Source organism: Fistularia commersonii, chromosome 9 (assembly GCF_037954325.1).
Source record: "Fistularia commersonii isolate RoL2024-O1a breed Wild chromosome 9, RoL_Fcom_v1.0, whole genome shotgun sequence".
NCBI lineage: Eukaryota > Metazoa > Chordata > Actinopteri > Syngnathiformes > Fistulariidae > Fistularia > Fistularia commersonii.
The window spans coordinates 1,675,998-1,698,665 of record NC_141292.1 but is presented as its reverse complement, the minus strand read 5'-3'; the positions used below and the strand labels follow the sequence as shown (position 1 = coordinate 1,698,665).

At 48.3% G+C, this 22,668-nt stretch overlaps 1 protein-coding gene across 2 annotated transcripts in view; it reads left to right on the top strand.

The window, feature by feature from the left end:
* The window catches only part of ric1 (RIC1 homolog, RAB6A GEF complex partner 1), a 37,434-nt gene extending 15,701 nt beyond the window's left edge, over positions 1 to 21,733 (top strand). Inside the window, exons 3-27 of one of the 2 annotated variants that reach the window (XM_086151829.1) lie at positions 3,168 to 3,247; positions 3,558 to 3,665; positions 6,576 to 6,721; positions 6,870 to 7,006; positions 7,892 to 7,983; positions 8,418 to 8,506; positions 9,364 to 9,508; positions 9,611 to 9,659; positions 9,893 to 10,078; positions 10,149 to 10,358; positions 10,451 to 10,489; positions 10,702 to 10,812; positions 10,901 to 10,990; positions 11,078 to 11,238; positions 11,595 to 11,733; positions 11,805 to 11,921; positions 12,005 to 12,412; positions 12,495 to 12,806; positions 12,895 to 13,053; positions 13,139 to 13,275; positions 14,019 to 14,299; positions 16,654 to 16,875; positions 18,026 to 18,203; positions 18,292 to 18,480; positions 18,873 to 21,733. In XM_086151829.1, the coding sequence (XP_086007955.1) occupies positions 3,168 to 3,247; positions 3,558 to 3,665; positions 6,576 to 6,721; positions 6,870 to 7,006; positions 7,892 to 7,983; positions 8,418 to 8,506; positions 9,364 to 9,508; positions 9,611 to 9,659; positions 9,893 to 10,078; positions 10,149 to 10,358; positions 10,451 to 10,489; positions 10,702 to 10,812; positions 10,901 to 10,990; positions 11,078 to 11,238; positions 11,595 to 11,733; positions 11,805 to 11,921; positions 12,005 to 12,412; positions 12,495 to 12,806; positions 12,895 to 13,053; positions 13,139 to 13,275; positions 14,019 to 14,299; positions 16,654 to 16,875; positions 18,026 to 18,203; positions 18,292 to 18,480; positions 18,873 to 19,188 (4,101 nt within the window). In that variant the 3' untranslated portion in view covers positions 19,189 to 21,733. The remainder of the gene's footprint in view (positions 1 to 3,167; positions 3,248 to 3,557; positions 3,666 to 6,575; positions 6,722 to 6,869; positions 7,007 to 7,891; positions 7,984 to 8,417; positions 8,507 to 9,363; positions 9,509 to 9,610; positions 9,660 to 9,892; positions 10,079 to 10,148; positions 10,359 to 10,450; positions 10,490 to 10,701; positions 10,813 to 10,900; positions 10,991 to 11,077; positions 11,239 to 11,594; positions 11,734 to 11,804; positions 11,922 to 12,004; positions 12,413 to 12,494; positions 12,807 to 12,894; positions 13,054 to 13,138; positions 13,276 to 14,018; positions 14,300 to 16,653; positions 16,876 to 18,025; positions 18,204 to 18,291; positions 18,481 to 18,872) is intronic. The other variant, XM_086151830.1, reaches the window with a different exon arrangement.
* The last annotated feature ends 935 nt before the right edge of the window (positions 21,734 to 22,668 follow it).

Below are 22,668 nucleotides of genomic sequence, written 5' to 3'. Positions count from 1 at the left end.
CTGCCTGATGCTTTTCCGAGGTGCCTTCGGGGCGGCTGCAGGGCCCTCAGCCCGGAAACCAACCTCACCGATGCTTCCACTCAGTCTCGGAGCATCTTGGAGTGGTGGGGGGTTTGCCATAAATGATTGAGGCACAGTCATCCTCATGAGAAACATTTTTGGCTAACTTGAAGAAAGGGGAGAATAACGCACATCCCAGCTGCTGATAAATTTACTTTCAGAAACTTCTTGGATAGCCTGTTGCTGGAGCAAATGTCATTCATTCGTTCATTTATTCATTCAAAGTCAGCTTTATTGTCAATTTCTCTGCAGAAGACGTTTCTCACAATCCCACGGTGACATGAAAATAAAATAACACTGCAAATTAAATAGTCAAGCGCAAACAGTTAGCATTAGACTAGTGTATTTTCCTGCTTATTGAGCGCACCTGAATAGAAGCCGCACCAGCTAAGAATAACCAAATAACCACGTGTACATATATAGGCCGCGCTTGTCTATTAGCTGCAGGTGTCCATGTTGTAACATGAGATATTTACACGGAAATTTTTTATTAAATCCATACCGGTAACATCCACAAATACGGACTGGAAATGTTTTTTTCCGAACCGTGGCTGTAAAACGCCTTATGAAAAAGATGATTAATAAAAACATAAGGAAAATCCATCCGTCCATCCGTTTTCTATCCCTGCTTTGACCTACTCTAGCTGATCACTATCCTGGCCTTCCTCCTGCACACTAAAACCGTTAAAATCGTCTTCTTCGGTATCGGAATTGAACGGCTTCAGAATTTCACCGTCGTTTCATCGGTCCAATGTGACAAAGCTAAATGTTAGCCCCAAAAAATACATAAAATTAGCCACGTTGTTGTTTAAGCTCGGAAAAAGTAGCAGCTTATACTCCGGACATTACGGTGTAAAGTATGAAGTGCATGAAGATAGAAGATGACTGACATTTGACGGCATCAGGACTGACATGTATAATGTGTGTAATTTGAACCTAGAGAGTATATACATACATATTTTGTGTGCAGTTCAGTGTAAGGCGTCAGTAAGTAACGGTAATTCATCGCATTTATCCTGCAGTTGCAGCAGGACCCGGTCATTGGCAGAGCTGTATTTAGAGACATCAACCATTTACATGTCAGATAGAAACTTACAACCATTCACAGCCTCATTCACTGCTCATCTAAAGAAAAACTGCTCATTTAGAGACACACACAGGATTCCTGTGAAGCCGGAGCGCTAACCCCTGCGGCTAGTATTATCATTTGTTGCATAAAAATCTCCAGTGTTTTTTTCTTGTATTCCTCCTTTTATTATTTTCCAAATGACACTATTCTCGATCACATCCGAGGTTGATCTTCCTCACCGGATCCCCCGGATTCCAAAAAGGGAGGCAACCTGAAAAACTCGTCGGAGGACATTTTCATCTCCCCGAAGATTTCATGCGTGCTGGAATGCTCGGCAGCTGTTGTTGCCTCCCGTTATTCCTCAGCAGCTCCGCAGAGCTGCGAGGCGGCTTTCGGCTTTATCGGGCCCGGCTCCCCCGTCACGTCTCTGGCCGCGCTTTTCACGTCGCTGCTGGATTTAACCTCTGGTTTGGCCGCTCTCGTTGCTGCGGCGAGATGCTGGCCGTCGACCCGCGGTGCCGTCACCGCACTGGAAAAGTCAAGGGTTACTTTCAAAACATCCACATACGCAGAAGTTTAGCTGGATTAAAAAAAAAAAAAAAAAAAAAAAAGAGGAGTAAATCGTCAAGCTGCGGTTTATTGAACTCTCTGGCTTTAAGAAACGTAAGAGGAGCACTTTAATATCAAGCCTCTGGAAACCGCTGGACGTTATTGCTGACGGTGGAGCCGAAAGCAGGTTCAGCTTGGTGTCCTATTACAGTCCACAGGCTCAGTTTCTATAGTTTCCCTGACGGCATTGCGTGTGTGTGTGTGTGTGTGTGTGTGTGTGTGCATGCACACATGCCTATGCATGTCTGTGTTTGTATATAACTGTGTGTGTGTTTCGCAAGAATGACTTTAATTAGAAAAGTATAGTTTCCACTAGGAATTAGCAGTTAGCCTCTCCCGTTAGCTTTGTTTCCAAGCACCATTTTAGACGCTATTTATATCTTCAGCCAATTTGACTTTAGTACTTAAAATAAGCAAAACTGCCTTAGCGGGACAGTTTTTTTTTTATTATTCTTATGAAGTAAATAGATAAAGAGAGGAGGGTGAACTTGACCTCCACAGCAGGAGCATGGAAAACAATCCCAAACAAACCACAGGATGTAAAAGCTTCACTGACAGTCAAATCTGCATGGATTTGACTGTTTGTCAGTGAAGCGTCTTTTAATAAATATTTACGTTTGTAGATTTGGGGTTTTAAACAAAAACGCACACGGGATTGTCTTATCCCTCCGCCTGCAAACAAAGCATCTTTGTGTTTTCCTTCTGTCGCTGTTTCCCTATCTCTTGGTTCAGCTGTTTTTTCACTGTTCCCTCTGACAGGTCTTATTTCCTGTTGCGCCGTCGCCGTGTCGCGTTCACATGTTCACATGTTCCCGGTATTATTACCTGAATATAAGCTGCACCGGTTAAAAATAACTAAATAAATATATGTGTGTATGTATAGAGGCCACACTTGTCTATATGTCCACCTTGTAACATGAGTTATTTGCACAGAAACTTAATTAAATACATACTGGTAACATCCACAAATACTAAACAGTGCCTGTAACACGGCTGATGAGAAAGACTAATAATAATAATAAACACAATCCATCCATTTTCTATCCATTCACACACCACATATAGGCAACCAACCATTCACCCTCTCATTCATATGTCGTATAGAGACATGCGGCCTCTTATTCACACATCTGGACCATTTTGGGTCTCCGGTGAACCTCCTGCGCGACTGTTTGAGGAACCCGGAGAACCTCGAGGAACCCCGTGCAGACACGTGAGAACATGGAGCCTCCACACCTTGTCGGCTCCCGGTGGGAATCCAACCAGGGACCTTCCTGCTGTGCGGCGGAAGCGCTAACCGCTGCGCCGCCCTGTTATCCAGTCCAGCGCTGGCTGTTTGATGTGGCGCCTCCAGAGCAGAGCCCGGGTCCTCGTCGTCCATCTTCTCCCTCCTATATGATCTCTAATGACGGCGTTTCTGTTTTTCCAGACCGCCGAAGGCTACATCCTGCTGTTTGATGTGCTGGGCGGCGGCGACGACAAGTACCTCTACGAGCCCGTCTACCCAAAGTGAGTGCAGTGCCTTCAATCACCATTTTTATGTTCTCCCTAGCCGGATGAAGAACGTTTTAAAAAAAAAAAAGAAATCTTGCTCGTGATCATCACGTGCGAGGTTGTTGCCCCGTTTCGCCGTCGCTTTGATTTCTCCCCGTCGTGTATTTGCATGCCTTCTCTTTGTGAAGATGCCTGACATTCCCAGACGGCATACCGGCACAGGGCATGTCAGAGCCTTTCGACTCAAACCACCTGTATATCGGGGTCGTTTGTTTCCAGTTTATATCGCTAAATAATTTTTTTTTTTTTTGTTTTTTATTTTCAGAGGAAGCCCTCGAGTGAAGGTCACCCCGGGGTTTAAGGAGGAGCAATGCGCCCCAGCTCTGTCTCTGGAGATGAAGAAGCCCGTCGACCTGGAGGCCCCCATCACCAGGTAGGTCTGTTGTTTCTCCCTGTCCGCTTAATCATCATCATCATCATCATCATCATCATCGTGACAGCGCTTCATTCTGTCTCGCACACAAAAGACACACACACAGCGAAACCACTGAAAAGCACACCCACGCTTGGCCTTAATCTTAAATGCACCGTTTCCTGAGCGGGGAATGGTGGCAGCAAGCTTGTGCAATATGCCCGTTCTGCACGGCGCCTCAGACCTCGTCGTCGTCGTCGCCGAAGGACGGATGTGCACCAGAACGCACGAGGGATGAGTGTTCTTGATTTCTTTTTTCTGGAGGGAATTGCATTCATCGTTACTTGCGAGAATACATAATTCCTTGACTCAGGAGTTTAATCGTGACTGAGCTCATAACTCATATATCTACTTCAATTGAAAATAAACTAAAAAGATATTAATGCGTTCCAGCCCCCATCTTTGTTACATGTTTTTAAATCTTAAAAATGTGATCTATAAATAACATATAAATGTATAAGAAATGTTAATATGGAATAAGATAAGATTTTATTGATCCCCATAGGGGAAGTCGTTTTGTCACAGCAGCGCAACAATTCTAAGTATCAATAAATTTGAATGTAAATACACTGCTCACATCTTAGATCTGAATGAATGAAATATTCCTTTTAAATACTTTATTTAAATGGTTGAATGTTTTGACAGCTACATATCACAAAAACTATCAACTATCAAATATATAAACCCGTGGAGGGCTGGATTCACACTCAAAATACAAGTTGAAAAACACTGAGCAAACATTGATGTAATGTCCTTAAAACAAGTCAAAATGAATCCGTGTTGCTTCCCAAGTGGACACTTTGATTTCACACAAGTGTGATTGACTTGGAGTTACAATGTGTTGTTGTTATTTTTTTTGAGCAGTATATAAATAGAGAGACAGTTATAAAAAGCAGAAGACATCCACAAATAAACAGACAGCAGAGAAAACAACATCAAGGATAAGAATAGACAACAGAATGGGGGTAATAATAATAATAATAATAATATGTTCCATCACTTAACTTTTGGCCTCACACTTGACGCTACAATGTGTAGCCAGATGGAACTGCACACTTTGCAAGACTTTAAAAAACTCCTAAATTTATTTGATTATTGTTTCAAGGCAGGGAAGATAAAGTGAAACAAATGCAACTGAACTCATCGGACGTTTGGCCCGTACGTAGGATATGTTCTTGCTCGGAAGATACATTTTTTGGACAGTGTGTCATTTTTCCTTCACGCCGCTGGGATGCCCTGGTAGCCGGTTATAGACGTGTTCCAACTTTCAAGTCCTCGAAGGAGGTTTGGCTGCGAGGAGCCTCCTGAAGATTCCCCAACCCCCGGGTTTTTGTGTGTCTGAGCACAAATCCCATCACGCACAAGACCCACCACCATACCTTTCGAATGAAAAAAAAGATAATAGCCGTGTACAGTGATCCCTCGCTATAACGCGGTTTACTTTTCACGGTTTCGCCACTTCACGTATTTGCATGGTGCATTGTGTTCTGCATTCTGATTGGCTAAAAAGTCACTCCGCTTCTTCTCTACCTGTGCGTCAATAACGTTGCGATTTAATATGTACACGTACGTAAAACATCTCGCCGAATTTACATGACGTACGTGCAAATTCTCTTGCAATTTCGAGTTTCTCTAAAACCCATAATGTTGACAAAACGCTCTGGAGCGACAAAAGGGCCCAAAAGGCAGCGGAAGATGCTATCTATGGCAGATAAAGTTAAACTTCTGGACATGCTAAGGGAAGCTAAAAGCTATGCGGCTGTAGGTCGGCATTACAGAATTAATGAATCTTCCGTTCGTTCCATAAAGAAGGAAGAAAAAAACAAGGACGACAGCAGCGATGTATAATAGAGTATTTAATTGTATAATAATTGTAGAAAAAAAATAAAGGTTTCTACTTCACGGATTTTGCCTATCACAGGTTCTTTTTGGAACGTAACCCCCGTGAAAAACAAGGGTTTACTGTACACTTGAAGTTTTCGTCGTAAACGTGGGGGGAATTTTTCGTGTGGAGTCTCCACGCTTCCCAGGTTCCTCCCAAAGTCCAAACAGGAGGACGGCTGGATGTAGCCTCGCCCCTCGCCGGGAAAGGCTCCAGACGATTGCAGGATAAGCAGCGTAGAAAATGAATGGATGAATGAATATTGTGTAGGGAGGGGGTTGCTTGCATCACTGGCTTATCAGGACACCTTCAGAAGGTCACCTCGCCGTGAACTCAGCGAGAGCCAGATCTCATCGCTCTGAGTATTTTGTTATCTTTCATTTGGGAAAAAAAAAAGTAGGGGATGTTTCACCCCTCGTCTCACTCCTCTCCTGTGACCCGAAGGTCGACTCCGCCCGGTTTTAGGATCGCCGTTCGGCCGAGCAAACCTGCGCGTTGCGTTTCGAACCGCCGTGTTCGGAATGAGATTTTAAGGTAGACGCACCTCACCGCATTCCGTCACGCCGAGAGGATTTGGCCCATCTGAACAAACAAATAAACGATTAAATACTAAAATCCCTTTGCTTTTAATCACGGGCGCACACACACCCTCACATTTGACATCTCCGCTGACGGACGAGAACTTTCCCGCCCGTTTCTATTCTCTCCGCATTCCTTCTCCGTTGGTTCGTCTTGTTCGGAATTGTGCGCGCGTCCTCGCTCCATTGTGTTCGTTGAAATCTCCGCCACGTCCGCTTTTGACAGAGGTGACAGCAGTTGCGCGACGCATGGCGCCCCGATGGCGTTTCACGGGAGACAAAGAAGCGCTTGCAAAAACACGACACGAGCGCTTTCTCGGGATGACTCAGCGTTCGCAGCACAACTTCAGAGGCCGCAGCTGATGATGATTTTCTTTTTAATTTTTTTTTTTTTTATCCGAACACCACCAGCCTGCAGTCCCTCCAGGAGGACCTGCTCGTGTGCACCGCGGACGGCTACCTCCACGTGCTGCACTGGGACGGCCTCGCCGGTAACGGACGCAAGGCCGTCTGCCTCACCACCATCCCTTTCTCCCTGGACCTGCAGTCGGCCCGAGGTCAGAGGCGCTCCAAACCCCCAAATGATTTTTTTTTTCCTCCATTTTTAAAAATACAGTCCTCTCACGTGTTGTTACCTTTTCACCTTTGTGTTGCATACACTTCAAATCTGTGTGTGTGTGTGTGTGTGTGTGTGTGTGTGTGCAGGTGGCCCTTCGCTCGACCTGGAAGGGGCATACATCCACTGCATGGAGTATTGCGTTACCCTGGATGGATTTGCCGTGGTGCTGAGCGACGGACGCCTGGGCTTCATCACGCCGCTCAGCAACAGCATCACGGCAGATGTAAGGATGCGTGCAGACACACACACACACACACACTGCTGAAATCAGACACACGTCGCAAATGATTTATGGCTGTGAAGGCAGACAAATGTCTCTGGATTAATCAGTGACAGTTGCAGAGGGACCACACGTTCTGTCAAGTTGCAAAGCATCTGCGGATCGCCGTCGACGTTTTCATATTTTAACCAGTGTTTTTTTTTTACTCCGGGGTTCTCGGTCTCCTTTCAAAATGGGTTTGGAAATGCCTCTGGATCCAGAGCTCCTCACAGCAGATGAACAGTGTGATGTTTAAAGAATGATTAACGCTGCTGATTGCAGCCTGGTGTCCTAATTATTCTCGCCGCATCACATCACCGCATTTTGTTTTTTTTGCAATCAGACGTACGCTCGGGAGGCGGCGTTTTAATCTTTCACGCCACATAACCCTCCACAAACCCCGGCAAATCATTTACGTCGAGATGAAGACGTGCTGTCGCTCAATAATGACCACCCCCGCTTCCCACTAGCTATCTGTTGGTTTTAGTTTCTAACCTGCCAATTTTCTCGACCGGTTTTTGCAAAGTTTTCCATGGAAGACGGGGAGAGGCGGCCTCCTCTGCTAAATAGCCCCCACTTCATTCCCCGCTGTTTGCATGGAGCGGAGGCAGGAACAGAAGCGACGGCGTGGCTAAAAGCACCACACTGTTTCTAAGTATTCAAATTTTTTTCAGCATTGTGCAGAAAGAACGAATGGGCAGGTAGGATTAGTCAATTACTCAACAGGTGCAGGCGCATGGTCTGAAGAAAAAAAAACAACTCAGCCGACCCCCGGGTGACCTTTACATCCACCCTCCTCCGATCGAGAAAGGGGTTTCACGCGTGTGTGTTTGGTGTGTGTTTGTTCAGCAGCTGCAGGGCGTCTGGGCCGCAGACGTGTCCGATGGAACCTGCGTGGCCGTCAACAACAAGTACAGACTGATGGCCTTCGGCTGCGCCAGGTACACGTTCGCATGAAACCCTGTTGTTGTTTTTTAAATAGAACTCGACCGTTAGCCGCCGGCAGTCGGGCAGCGCTGCTAGTTAGTGTTCAGAGGTCATAGTTCGCGACGAAAATAGCGTTTTAAAAAAAAAAAAAAAAGATAAGATGGTGAATACGAGACTGGGCAAACAGGATCCGTCGTTTGACGGACGGGAGCGTGCTGACAATGTGATTATAAATAAACCTAAGCTGGTCACAAAAGGCCCCGGAAAGGAGCGAAAGGTACGGCAAAGGCGCTGCAAGAAGTAAAACCCAGCTGTGTTTACTTGCGTGTGTGTGTGCCGGGGCGCGATCGTTGCCACGGTGTGTATCCGGCGTGAGAGCCTGCCGCTCGGAGCCCTTCGCTTCCCAGCGGCCTGCTATCCTCACGCGTTGCGTTCCCTGTCGTTGCAGCGGTTCAGTGCTCGTCTACATGATCGACACCACCACCGGATCCATGCAGCTCTCCCACAAGCTGGAGCTGACCCCGAAACACTATCCAGGTATCACCTGCGCACTTGCCGGCGCCCACGCACATTTCTGCGCAGAAACATTCCTCCCACTTCCTTTTCCCCCCTCGGAGGCTCCGGCTGGCGTCCGGCCTGGATTCGGATCCAATTAAGCCTCGCCGTAACGAGGTCCGGTGCCGCGGCGCCCTCTAGTGGCGACCGGGGGAACGCCGGCGCTCTCCTGACTGCTGGGTTTGTTGGTGTGTACAATGAAGATCTTAGCACCACCACCAGAATGCTTGGCGATGTGACAAATCCCCTCCCCAGTCACATTCACCCCAGCGGCGTTCTTAAACTGCAATTTTTTTGTCCATAAAAATAAACCCGATCTCCTTCGGGTTCAGGGCGGCACAGGAGCTGTTCACGGAAGTCTGTGGGCTCGGAGCAAAAATACCAGCTCGCAATAACAGCTAGTACTAGTTTTTTAACTCACAGGAATGCTAAACCCTACAGATTTTCCCGTAAATATTTGACTTTGCGATATTTTTGAACAGTCCAATATTAATTTCCTGGAATGCAATTAAAAAATGGATCCTTTTTTTGATTAAGACCAGCACGGGAGCGATGCTGGTCAGGTTTACGTGACGTGTCAGTCACAACCGTGAGTTTTGATCGGCCCGAGGCTGAGACAGAAGTGTAAACACGCTCGGCGGTTCTTCCGTTTAATTTTATCGGCAGTTCGCAAAACAGCTTCTGGGTGCAATAGCGACCTCCTCCGATCTGCTAAGGCGGCGGCGAGGCCTCCATCGGAGCTCCGATGATTTATTTGCAGATGATAATCGCCACCCTCTGTGAGAGAAGTGGATTAGAAGGATAACAGCTAAAGCCCATCAACATCTCCCCTGTCGCAGATATTTACAACAAGACGGGTCCAGTCAAGCTCATCTGCTGGTCGCCGGACTACAGTGTTGCCATGGTGACGTGGGAGTGTGGCGGCCTATCGCTGTGGAGCGTCTTCGGAGCTCATCTCATCTGCACGCTGGGCGAGGACTTTGCGTGGGTGGAGGCAAACACACACACACACACACACACACACACACACACACACACACACACGCTTCAGAACATTTGTATTAACATCCGCCTTTTCCCTTCCAGATACAGATCTGACGGCACCAAGAAGGATCCTCTTAAAATCAGCTCTATGGTTCGTGTTGGTGTTTCCCTCTCTTAAAAGAAAGCTTAATTTGTGCCGCCATTAAGCCGCAGACGCCGTTTTAGCAAAACGGCGTCGGTGCTTTGAGCCAGAATGTGATGCTAATGAGCGTAGGTGACGCTAGGCTCCGTACCAGCTGCTCCGGCTAAAAAACTAGCAGTAATTTAAATCAACCATTTACTGCAAGTATGAATTTCTGGATTTTTTTGTGACCCCTACCACAGAGCTGGGGAGCGGAGGGTTACCACCTGTGGGTGCTTCCCGTCAAACAAGAGAGGCGGCGGCAGGAGGAGCAGCAGGAGGTGGAGATGGTGTCGCTATCGCCGCCGCCGCCGCCGCCCCACAGCCAGCAGGCCGGGATTTTGCAGTTCCACTTCATCAAGAGCGCCCTCACCGTCAACCCCTGCACGGTAGGTGGACGGCCGGCCGGCCGGCCCGGTCGCTCTCATGCACGTCCAAACGGTGTGTTTTTGGTTTCAGAGCAACCAGGAGCAGGTGCTGCTGCACGGCGAAGACCGCCTCTACCTGACCTGCGGCGACCCCACGCAGGTCCACAGCTCGTCCTCGGACGCGCAGCCGCACGCGCCCTTGCATCCGTGCGACGGCAGCCCGCCGCGACATCCCCAAAACCCCTCTCTCTCTCAGGGACTCAGCACTTTACTGGGACACAAGCACTGGCACGTGGTCCAGGTGCGGAGCGGGACTTACCCGACCTATTTTTCATTTGAATTTTCAAAGTCCCGACGGATGACGAGCTCATTTTTGTGTTTCTGTCCCGGTAGATTCACAGCACATACCTAGAGAGCAACTGGCCGATACGGGTGAGTGCACGAGAGACTCGCCGTCAACTCCTGAACTTTTTGTAGAAACAAGTCTGAGCAGGCATTATTCACGGTCGACGAAAACATGCAAACGTGCAAATTTGTCGCACGAGTTTGCGCCGTCCACATTCTCTTGAGGATGACTGTTCTCCTGCGACGTCGGTGTTTTGTAACGTGCTAGTTTTCACTAACATGACCGAATATATCCGCAGTTTGCCGCCATCGACACGGCCGGTCAGTGCATGGCCGTGGCGGGGCGGCGGGGCTTTGCACACTACTCATTATTCACCAGGAAATGGAAACTGTTTGGAAACATCACTCAGGTATGCAGGCCGAGGTCGGCTCGCGTTTCGCGCGACACGGACCGTGCACCCGAGTGTGTGTAAATGATAGCCGTGACATCGTGCGCAGGAGCAGAACATGACAGTGACGGGCGGGCTGGCCTGGTGGAGCGACTTTGTGGTGGTGGCCTGCTACAACTTTATAGACCAGCAAGAACAAGTGAGTCCAAAATGATATTTTACGCAAATTAATCTGCAGAAGGTCTGCCCACACCCACCCCGTCCTCTCCGCCCGCCCCCCCCCCAGCTGAGGCTCTACCAGCGGTCGTCCAACCTGGACAACGCCTTCGCCTCGGTCACCAAGCTGCACTCGGACACGCTGCTGCTCAACGTCTTCAGAGACATGGTGATCCTGTTCCGAGCCGACTGCTCCATCTGCCTCTACAGCATCGAGAGGAGGAGCGACAGGTCGGCGCTTATTTCATATGATATCATCCAACGGAGTGATTTCCATATTCAGAAATACCTTGACTTATGAGTTTCATGGTTCTGGTTTACATGTAAAAATGAACACTATTAATCCGTGCCAGTTTTGGACGTCGTGTAAAACTCTCATCCCGCTTGCTTCTTACTCATAACTTCAGTATCACGAAACAAAAAACCCAAGCGCTCGCATCTGGGAGAACTCGTAGGTCAAGGTTCCGCTGCATGACGCACAGCCGCCTCTCGGTTCCATGCAAATAACTCGCTTAAGCCGCCGGAGAAGGTTTTGAAAGTCAGAGGTTCTGGAGGTCCTCACGCCGCCGCCGCTTCTCACCTTTCAGTCCGAACCCGTCGGTCAACGTGGAGCTGCTGCAGGAGGTGTCCATGTCTCGCTACATCCCCCACCCCGCCCTGGTGGTCTCCGTCACGCTCACCTCGGTGCGCACCGAGACCGGCATCACGTTAAAAGCCCCGCAGCAGGTAACATCTTCTCTCCGCCCCACACACACACACACACACACACACATTTCCTAACCGTCCATCTCTCTCAGGCCTGCATGGCAGAGAGCATCATGTTGAACCTGGCAGGACAGCTGATAATGTTGCAGAGGGATCGCTCGGGGCCGCAGGTACGGGAGAAGGAGACGCCGGCCAACAACAAGAAGCTGGTGAGCTTTCTCGCACAAATCAGATTTTTTTGTTTCCGTCCTCGCATCCTGACTGCTTCTGGATCTCCGTAACCCCTCCCCAGCTACCGTTCTGCCCCCCCGTGGTGCTGGCCCAGTGCGTGGAGAACGTCTGGACCACCTGCCGCTCGGACAAGAAGAAGCGGCACCTGCTGGAGGCGCTGTGGTTGTCCTGCGGCGAGGCGGGCATGAAGGTCTGGCTGCCCCTCTTCCCCCGAGACCACCGGAAGCCGCACTCCTTCCTCTCCAGGCGCATCATGCTGCCCTTCCACATCAACATCTACCCGCTGGCCGTGCTGTTCGAGGACGCCCTGGTGCTCGGGGCCACCAACGAGACGGTGCTGTACGACGGGCTGCAGGGACCCTCCGAGCCGATGGAGGCCCTCTTCCCCTTCTGTACTGTAGAGAGGACCTCCCAGATCTACCTCCACCACATCCTGAGGCAGCTGCTGGTTCGCAACCTTGGCGAGCAGGTGCGTCCTCGCCGCCGCCGCCGCCGAGCCGGTGAAAGTCCACCACAGGCAAACTTCACGCATCTCATTTCTTCTCCCCCAGGCTCTGATGCTGGCCCAGTCCTGCGCCAACCTGCCCTACTTCCCTCACGTCATGGAGCTGATGGTCCACGTGGTGCTGGAGGAGGAGGCCACGTCCCGGGAGCCCATCCCCGACCCCCTGCTGCCCACCGTGGCCAAGTTTATCACGGAGTTCCCCCTCTTCCTCCAGACCATCGTGCACTGCGCCAGGAAGACGGAGTACGCCCTGTGGAACTACCTGTTCGCCGCCGTGGGGAACCCCAAAGATCTGTTCGAGGAGTGCCTGATGGCTCAGGACCTCGACACCGCCGCCTCCTATCTGATCATACTGCAGGTAGAAACCACGACCAGACACACACACACACACACACACACCATCTGCACATCCAACGTTCTCTGCTCTTTTCCCGGTCGCTGTGAAGAACATGGAGGTCCCGGCGGTGAGCAGGCAGCACGCCACTCTGCTCTTCAACACAGCGCTGGAGCAGGGCAAGTGGGACCTCTGCCGCCACATGATCCGGTTCCTCAAAGCCATCGGGTCCGGGGAGATTGAGACCCCGCCCCCGACACCCACCACGCAGGTGAGGGGGGCGTCGGTAATCTGATTACTCTGAAGAGCGCGCGGTAAAAGCGCGAAATCCGAACCGTCTCGGCGTCTCCCGACAGGAGCCCAGTTCGACCGGGGGCTTTGAGTTCTTCAGGAATCGCAGCATCAGCTTGTCGCAGTCGGCGGACTCCATCACCACGGGCAAGTTCAACCTGCAGAAGACCTTCAGCATGCCCGCCGGGCCCTCCAACAAGGGGTACACACACACTCTCACACACAAACACAGAGTTTGAATGGCCTGGTCTCGATCATCTGAACCAAGGGTGTCAAACGCACGGGCTGCGGGCCGCTACTGGCCCGCCAGGGGGTCCAAACCGGTCCGTGGAATAAATCTACAATTTGAAAAAATACATAAAAATCATGAACTACTTTTTGGAAATAACAATGCAGTTCCTATTTTGTCTGCAAGGGCTGCACTGTTTTAGTTAGTGTTAGCAAAATGGCACAACATCGTGCGACTCGCAACTTACAGCAGATGGCAGCAATGCAGCTTCCGGGTCCGTAAATAGCATTTTTAATTATTGTTAGAAATGTACCTGCTTTTCCGTTGGACCCGACACCCTCATTAGCAAGATGTCGGGGCAAAAAAAGACAAAAATGGACATGAAGTGTCGGGTTTTCCAAGGAAAATGGACCACTTCTTATTTGTTTGTTGAGGTTGATAAAAAAAACCTGAATGCCGTGGCGAAAAATATGCACGGAGAACTGAGAAGACAGAACTGAGGCAGTGTTGTTGAAATTCCACTTACTTTTCTTTATGAATCTCAGATTGTTCATATATTTTCAAATAGGAACAGTTCATTACATATAAAGATTTCTATCATTTAACTTTTCTCCTTTACACTAAAACCCAAAGTGTTCCTTCTAGGTAATTACGCTATGATTTTGAGTTCGACCCCCCTGTTCTAAACGTTGCCGTTCTCCTCCCTCCTGCGCCAGTCGGGATGTGGAGTGCGCCGAGAACATGTACATCGACATGATGCTGTGGCGCCACGCTCGCCACCTCCTGGAGCAGGTGCGTCTCCGCGACCTGGGGTGCTTCTCGGCTCAGCTGGGCTTCGAGCTGATCAGCTGGCTGTGCCGCGAACGCAACCGCGTCGCCCGCGTCGACGACTTCGTCTCGGCCCTGAAGAGGCTCCACAAGGACTTCCTGTGGCCGTTCCCCGTCATCCCGGCGGGGAGCCTCAGCTCGCCGCTGAAGAACGGACGCTGCCGCTCAGGTGGGAACCGAACCTAAGACACTGAATTTGGAGTTCAGACCTTCTTCCGAGGCTTCGTTCTGAGTCAAAGGGCTCATTTATGCTAACGCTGTGCACGTAAACGGCTACATATCATAACCACTAGGGGGCAGTGTAGAGTTCAAACTGTAGCAAACATAATGTACGCTATATGTCCAAAAGTATGTGCTCACCTGCCTTGACTCGCGTATGAGCTTAAGTGAGATCCCATTTCTAATACATAGGGTTCACTAAGACGTGAGTCCACCCTTTGTTTGTTTGTTTGTTTGTTTAGAAGTTTATTAGGACAGTGTACAAATACATTAAGCATAGAGGCAGAGATGTTTGTACCAGAATGTAGCTCATAGCTAATTTCCATCTGTAGTCCTGGACAATACAAACGTAAAACTGTATAAAATAGACAATATATATAAAATATACAGATAGGCAATAAAATAACTATACAATATATAAACAGGCAACGAAATATGTATTTTGCAAGTTGAAAGTGTTATTGTTGTGATATTGTTACTTTGGTCATCTGGGGGCCATCAGATGTTACCCAGAAGGGAAACATCTGATGGCAAAATACCCGTCTGGTATTGTTAGTGTGAGCGTGTTTGGTGCTCCAGAATCCCAATTTTTAACGGCCCGTGTAAAGGTGTGAAAATCAGTCATGTTCTTAAGATTGTCTGGAAGCCCATTCCATTCTTTTATGGCTTTACAGGAAAAGGCAGATTGTGAAAAGGCAGACTTTCTTTGCCGCTAGAACAGCTTCATTCATCCCAAAGGTGTTCTATCAGTTTAAGGTCTGGACTCCATGTCTTTCTGGACATTGCATTGTGCACTGGTGCACAGCCATGTCGGAAAAGGAAGGGTCCACAAAGTTGGGAGCATGGAATTGTCCAAAACGTCTCGGTATGCTCAAGTTTTGGGAGTTCCTTTCACTGGAACTGAGTGCAGCTGTTGAAGAACAACCCCTTAACCAAACTTCACACTTGGCACAATGCAGTCAGACGAGTAGCGTTCTCCTGGGAACCGCCAAACCAGGACTCACCCTTCAGATTTCCAGATGGAGCGGCGCAATCGGTCACTCCAGAGAAGGTGTCTCCGCTGCTCTCTTTCCAGCAGGTCTGTAGCCGTTGACTCTGCAGAAAGTCGGCCACCTCTTGACACTATCAAACACATCATCTGCTGGAATTCACTGAGCTCCTGAGAGCAACATATTCTTTCACAAATGTGTGTAAAAACAGTCCGCATGCCAAGATGCTTGATTTTATACATCTGTGGCCGTGGAAGTGCTCGGAACACCTGATTCCCATTATTTGGACGAATGAGACAATACTTTTGGCCATTTAGTCGACATTCTAAGAAAGGCAGAAACAGCCATTAGATACATGCTGGCATGAATTCTTCTCCGGGTTTAGATCGACATCTCGTCGTCTTCTGTGTTCCTTTTCACTGCTTGCGCTTGAGCATTCTGCCCCTGGTAGACTTTTAGGTGGTACCGAGCCCCACGTGATGGTGTTTCAGAATCAGAATTGCCTTATTTGCCAAGTCATTTTGCAATTGCAAGCAATTTGCTTTGGTTGGCAGTGCCAAACAGACAACATGGGACCGGCATTAAAAAAGCGGAAAATAAAAGTGAGATCAGGGCGATCAAGGTTGGTTGTGCAAATCAGTGCAAAGTACCGCAACCCCCTGCCAGAGGGGGTGGTTGGAAAAGTCCATGTCCTGAGTCTTGGAGGTGTAGAGTTCATGTCGTGAAGGTAGACTGCAGCCAATCACCCTCTCTGGATGATACTCTGCAGTCTGCTCTTGTCTCTGGCGTTGGCGGCGGCGTAACAGATGATGATGGAGGAGGTGAGGATGGACTCGATGATGGAGGTGTAGAAGTGCACCATCGTAAACTCCTTTAACTGCCTCAGGAAGAACATCCTATGCTGTACTTTGTTTGTGAGGGGAGCCGATGTTCAGGTCCTGGGAGATGATTGGAAGCGGCAGGTTGGGGCGTCCCTCGGGATGATGGGGGAGGTCGGGGCTGGGTTCTTCCTGAAGTCCACTACCAACTCCACAGTCTTTAGAGCATTTAGCTCCAAGTTCTGACAGCGCCAGGTCACCAGTTGGTCAATCCCCCATCTGTAGGTGAACTTCAGGTTCTTCACAGACGGGCGACTGGATATGTATCTGTTGGTGCAGATGGGAATCCAGTGCTGATGGTCCTGAAATCAGAGACATGTTTCACTTGCCGCCTCCTGGCAGACAGAAAGTGCAGAATCCACCTGCGGGTGGAGGACCAGGTTTGTTTACCGAATGTTTACGTCGTTCTGTTGATCTGAAACCTTTGCCGTCCTCAGTGCTGAGCGCGCGGCTGCTGAAGTCGCAGTCGGCCGACAGCCTGCTGAACAGCGACATGGACACGGGGCCGCCGCCGCTGCCGCAGGCCGCCGCCGGCGACCACGCCTGGCTGGCGGCGCTCAGCGAGCGAGGCAAGGACATGGACGCCGCCTCGTCGGCCCACTCCAACCAGCACCCGCCACAGACGCAGGACGCCTTCCTGTCGCTGCTCACCAACAAAGGTCTCGCATCTCCGCCCTCTTCCATCTCTATCACTGATTTTTGGGTTTCCCTCAAAGAAGAGACTCTTGAAATTCAGCAGCTTTATGAAAACCAGAGCGAACATACAGGAATTATATTAACCCTCGACGAACCTCACTGTCGATGAATCCGGATGGCGATCCATTAATGATGTCGGAGAAACCTCCGAGAACGCGAAGAAGATCTCGCATTTTATGAAAATGAATTTTAGTTTAATTTTACTTAGTTTTTTACTCGTTTTTTTTTTTTCCCTTCTTGGGCTACAATATGGCTATTTCATCCCGAAAAAAAATTCAAATACTCCAGAGAAAATGCAAAAGAACAATAAATCGCGAGGACTGAATTACAAAAAGTAGGGAGGACGCGAAAGCTGAACTTACGAAGTAGCCAGAGTCAACCGTATATCAAATTGAATTTCCCCTTTAAAAAGGAATTGCAATGCCATCCATCTGTTCCAGCCACTGGGTTTTAAATAAAAACACGTTATAAATAACAGATACTGTATTAAAATAAAGGGACATAATATAAGAGCAGGCAAAGACATGGACAGAGGAGGGAGAGTGAATATATCTGTCGGCGGATGCTGGAATTGGAGGTCTAGATGAAGACCAAAGAGGAGATTGATGGATGCTGTGGGAGAGGATACAGAGAACAGGGTTAGATGGAGGAATAAACCCAAAGGAAAAGGCAACTGAACTCGAATTTATCATATTGAAGATGTTTCACGTCTAAACCGAAGAAGCTTCTGGGATGAGGGGTGAAACATCTTCATGTGAAGAAGTTCAAATCCAGTTGTCCCGACTGGATGACTGAGAACCTCCACAGACTTCATGCTACAATGTGTTGCTAAATGTAGGTTTTTCTAAACTTCATCGATGGACAAACTGAAGCCGCCCCTCTTTTTAAAACCATCAAACCGTCCCCGACCGGCTTTGAACGTCCACGTTCCCGCAATCTTCCGCACCAAATCCCCGTTAAATGTCTCCCACCTTCCTGTTTTCCCACGATTTTCTCCGGTGCTAGCTAGTGGGAAGATGCGCGTCACGATGCGCGTGATGATTCACTCGTAAGTCGAGGTTCCTGTGGAAAAACAAACAAAAAAAAAAGTCCGTCTCTCCTGCTCCCCCCCAGTGGAGGAGTACAGCATCGGCTCGGCCACGGACCTGACGGAGTCCAGCTCGGTGGTGGACGGCGACTGGACGATGGTGGACGAGAACTCCTCCACGCTGAGCCTGAGTCAGGCCGAGCTGGAGCACATCTCCATGGAGCTGGCCAACAAGGGCCCGCACAAGTCCCAGGTGCAGCTCCGGTAAGAAACCCCCCCGCCGGCAGAGGAGAGGATTTGGGGATTTTGTTTTTATCGTTGCTGAAGAACCGCGCCGCTGCGTGACCCGCAGGTACCTTCTGCACGTCTTCATGGAGGCGGGCTGCCTGGAGTGGTGCGTCGTCATCGGTTTGATTCTGAGGGACGCCAACGTGATCAAGCAGGTGATCGGCTTCCTGGACAGCCCGGAGGTTCCCGGTGAAACCGTGCAGAGCGTCAGGAGTGGCCTGCTGGCCGTCGACAGATGGGTCTCCACCGACTGGTGGGTCTGGGGTGGTGGGATGGACACAAGTGCTCGCAAATGTCAAGATTTTCAGTGAATTGGAATAATTAAGAACCTCATCGACACCTCAGTAGTTAGGAAAGTTTGGTAAAGGTCTGGAGAAATCTGCTTCTCGTTTGCGCCGCTCCCATCTAACCCTCTCCTCTATCTGAGACCTTCCTCTAGATCTTCACCACCCCTCCTCTGTCCACGTCCAAACCTTCTGGGTCAGCATCTAACACAAGCCGTCCCTCCATCCTCCTCACCCCCATTGAGAACCTTCACGCCTTCATCTCTGTCTTCTCCCCTGTTTCTCCAAACCAGACATTCAGTCATTTACTTGATCTTCTGCGATATGTATTGCCATGTCTTTTCGCTGTTCTCCTCCCCAGCCTGGGCTACAAGCCCTTCCTCAACCTGATCCAGCCGCACCTGCAGCGCCTGATGGAGGCGGCGTCCGAGCAGGTGCAGCCCGAGGCCTTCCAGCCCAGCGGCCAGAGCTCCAAGTTGGGCGTCGCCGAGGGGCTGGGCGGCGCCGCCGCGCCACGCCCCGAGGACGGGCGGGGTTCGGCGGCCCCGCTGGGACTGGCGCTTCCGTCGCTGGAGCCGGCCGGCGGCTTCCAGAGGCCGGCGTCCGAGGACGGACCGCCAGAGCAGACCGAGGAGCAGGGGGACGAAGAAGGGGCGTACGACTGCACCTTGTCCTGAAGCCGCGGGAAAAGGGAGCGCCACCCCGTTCTGACTGGAATGATGTGTGTGTGTGTGTGTGTGTGTGTGTGTGTGCGGGCACAGGAAGTACCTCTCCTGCAGGCTCTTACTTCAGTCAGTATTATCCCTCGGGATTTCACCCTTTTTGTCGACAAGAGTCCCTGTGGACGCACAGACTGACATATTCGCTGACAAGCGGAGGAGAGCTTCGGTCCGACGGGCCTCCGGAGATGTGCTTTTATCAGAGAAAGGTCATCTGTGTGTGTGTGTGTGTGTGTGTGTGTGTGTGTGTGTGTGTGTGTGTGTGTGGTGTTCAGCCGCTGTAGACCAGCACAGGAGGAGCGCCCGGATGGATTTGCGTGTGCGTGCAATTTTTTGCTTTGGCTGTTATTCAAGCTGAAGTGTATTTTCTTTTTTTCTTTTTTTTTTTTCTTTTTTTGCCACAGTCAGACAAAAAAAAAAAAAAAAAGAAAAAAAAAAAAACTCAATTGAGGAATTCAAAGACAAAAACACCCGAGTGCGATGGCCGTGCTACGTCGCTAATGCTAACGGAAAACAAAAGGCTCCGGTCACCCACCATCCGCACGGCGTGCGGTGTTTCATACTTTCATACCTCATGATTTTAAAATATTTTGTGATACCTTTTTCAAGTATCTAATTAAGATGGGAGTTATTTTTCTATCAATTACCCCCGACACACACACACACACACACATACACACAAACACACACGCACTCCTGTTGAAAAACACAAACGTGGTCATGGTATGAATTCTGTGTAATTCTCAAAGTGATGACCTTTAAGATTTCCAGGAGGAGATTCTACTACTGTGAGCGATGTCTAATGCCGATCATGTATCTTTTTCACGCAACCAATGATGTTTGAAGAAACCCCCCCCACCTCCGCCCGGTCGGTCCGAAAAACGTGCACGGCTCGGGACTCTTTCCAGTTTCCGTGCCTCCTCCTGATGGTTTTCCTCCTCGCTCCTCCTGCTCCCGACAACTGTGGTGACTTTTTTTTAAGCACATGGAATTCCTTATCTTGATCGTTATTACTATTATTTATTGGCATTATAGCTAAGTGATAATGGCTGAATTGATTATTGGAGACGCGCCTGTTTTTTTTTTTCTTTTTTTTTCCCTTTGTTTATTATGACTGATAAGCATTTTCCCCTTTAGTTAATCAAAGTCATGTATTGGCTCTCTACCACAAGCGCTAAAGGTTGTCAGTATTATCTTGTGCAATGTATTTTGAAATGTTACTCAGCTTTATTTGTTTATGTTGACCATGACTTTACCACGTCGCCCACCCTCGGTTTGCCCCCGCTTTTCCGCAAACAACCAAATTATATTTGTACCATAGGAGCTGGGTCGCAGTGTCCTGTTGAAACTTTAAGCTGTTTGCATTGCCTGTATTAGCACACGGGAGAAGTTTGCCCTGAATTTTGTGCCAGGGGGCCCACAGGATATCAGGTGATGCTGGGGGAACAGTGAGAAGTCCAACGGCACTTTTTATTCAGGGGTTCCTGAAGTCGGGTCCCCGGATCGAAAGATCCTAACTGTCCTCCAAAGAAAGAAAAAAAAACAGGAAATTATGTTTTAGGAGTTTTTTTTTTTTTTTTTTTTTTTTGAATACTAGTTCTTTAATTTTCAAATTCACACACGGTTGTTGCTTTTCATCCAAACACTTTTTTTTTTTGTTGAGTGTATTATTTAACTACAAATCATGTGTAGGTTAAGAGAAGCTGAAAATGGCCCAATGTCAGCCTTAAAGGTTAGATTCCTCACCAATTCTTAAGACATGAAACTTGTGTGAAGTGACTTCCAAATGAGCAGGGAATGACCAAAGGAACACCCCCAGAAAAAGATGGCATGAAAATGTAAAACATCTAAATAAGCAAACATTAGAAATGGTTTATTTTTGAGATAGTATAAATCTAATTGTTTTTTGATTTAAAAATGATAGTGTAGTTTTTTTTGTGTGTGTTTTTTTTTCTTGTCTGAGTAATAGCTGGAGCTGGATTCTCAGCCAGAGCACTGGGTTTTAATGCCTTGGTCAAACTTTTTTTGCATCGTTTTAGACGGATTTGACTTGTTTTGACAAAAAGATGCTTTTATTTAAGGATTAAAGTTTTCCTTTTCAAGTCGACCACATGAACGAGGTGCAAAAGGAAGCAGCTCCGGGGCAAACTTCTCCCACGTGCTCGCCGCCGCTCCGCTTGGCTTTTACTTGAAACCGGAAACGTGATGAACCAAAGACTCTGCGTCTCGAGGCCTTCCGGTCGAACCCGCCCGTCGCTCCGGTCATTATGCAAAGGAGTGCAAAGTCCACCGGCCGACCTCCATCCTTCTCCTCCATCCTCTCCCCCCAACCGTGGACAAAGTATTTCCTGTTTCCTGTCTGGAACTTCTCCCGCAGGTGCGACAAAACATCCTCAATGCAGTGTAAAGATCCTCAATTGTACATTTGTCTTTTCTACTCATGTTTGGTTTTCTACTTCATCCTCTCCTGTACATAAAGACCAATAAATTATTTTTAAAATTGGTTTTTGCTTCTCATTCAGGTGTCTTTCTCCCACCAACACCTCCCCGGCCCAACTATCCATGTCAGATTTAAATACAACGTGACAGCCACAATAATAACATAATAAGCATTTAATTATAAGTGCTCATTTATTTTAAGCTTTTTGCATAAAGTCTCATCCATTCAGTATTGATTGATACCCTGTGAACCACATCAATCCTTTAGATCCCACTTAAAACGGTATGCATATTAAGGAAGCAAAAAAAAAAATCTGTTCAAAAAAGTTACAGTTTTAAAAGTGTCAAAAATTCATTGTTAAAAAAACAACCCCAATATGATCGCTCATTTAAAGCAATCTTAATTTAAGTTTTTAGAACATAAAATTAAATACAGTTAAAATTAAAGGGCCCGGTTGACAGTTCTGACATCAGGAAACAAACCATTAATGACATATAAAATGAATAAACCAAGTGTAACAAACACGAAGTTGATTACTTTTCGGCGGTCAGTCTGTTTTTAGAATGGCTTGTGTATTTTTTTCTTTTTTACAATTTTTTTTGCAAAGGAACATAAATAACATCCTTCGACAATATTAAGACATTTCATTCATCCGAGAACAATGCGCTCCATCTGATATGTGAGGATGCTATAATAAAATAAAAAACAAAATAAAAAACTGCTAGACTTATACATTAAACTCTGTCGCAAAATAGCTATTTAGATTCATAGTTTAGTTTTATTTCATGTCTTAAGTTGTGCTCTGCACTCAGTTAAAGGAATGAGCCGCTTCACAGTTTCAACTTCACACGTCCGTCTACAGTAGTTTCTGCCGCCTGTCTGTTTCCATGGAAACACGAAGTCTCGTCTTTCTCTGAGTCTCGCGTGACGTGAATCACGTTTGTTAGCCAAGACTCCTGCGAGCGACTCCTGCGAGAGAGCGAGCTAGCTAAGTCGCT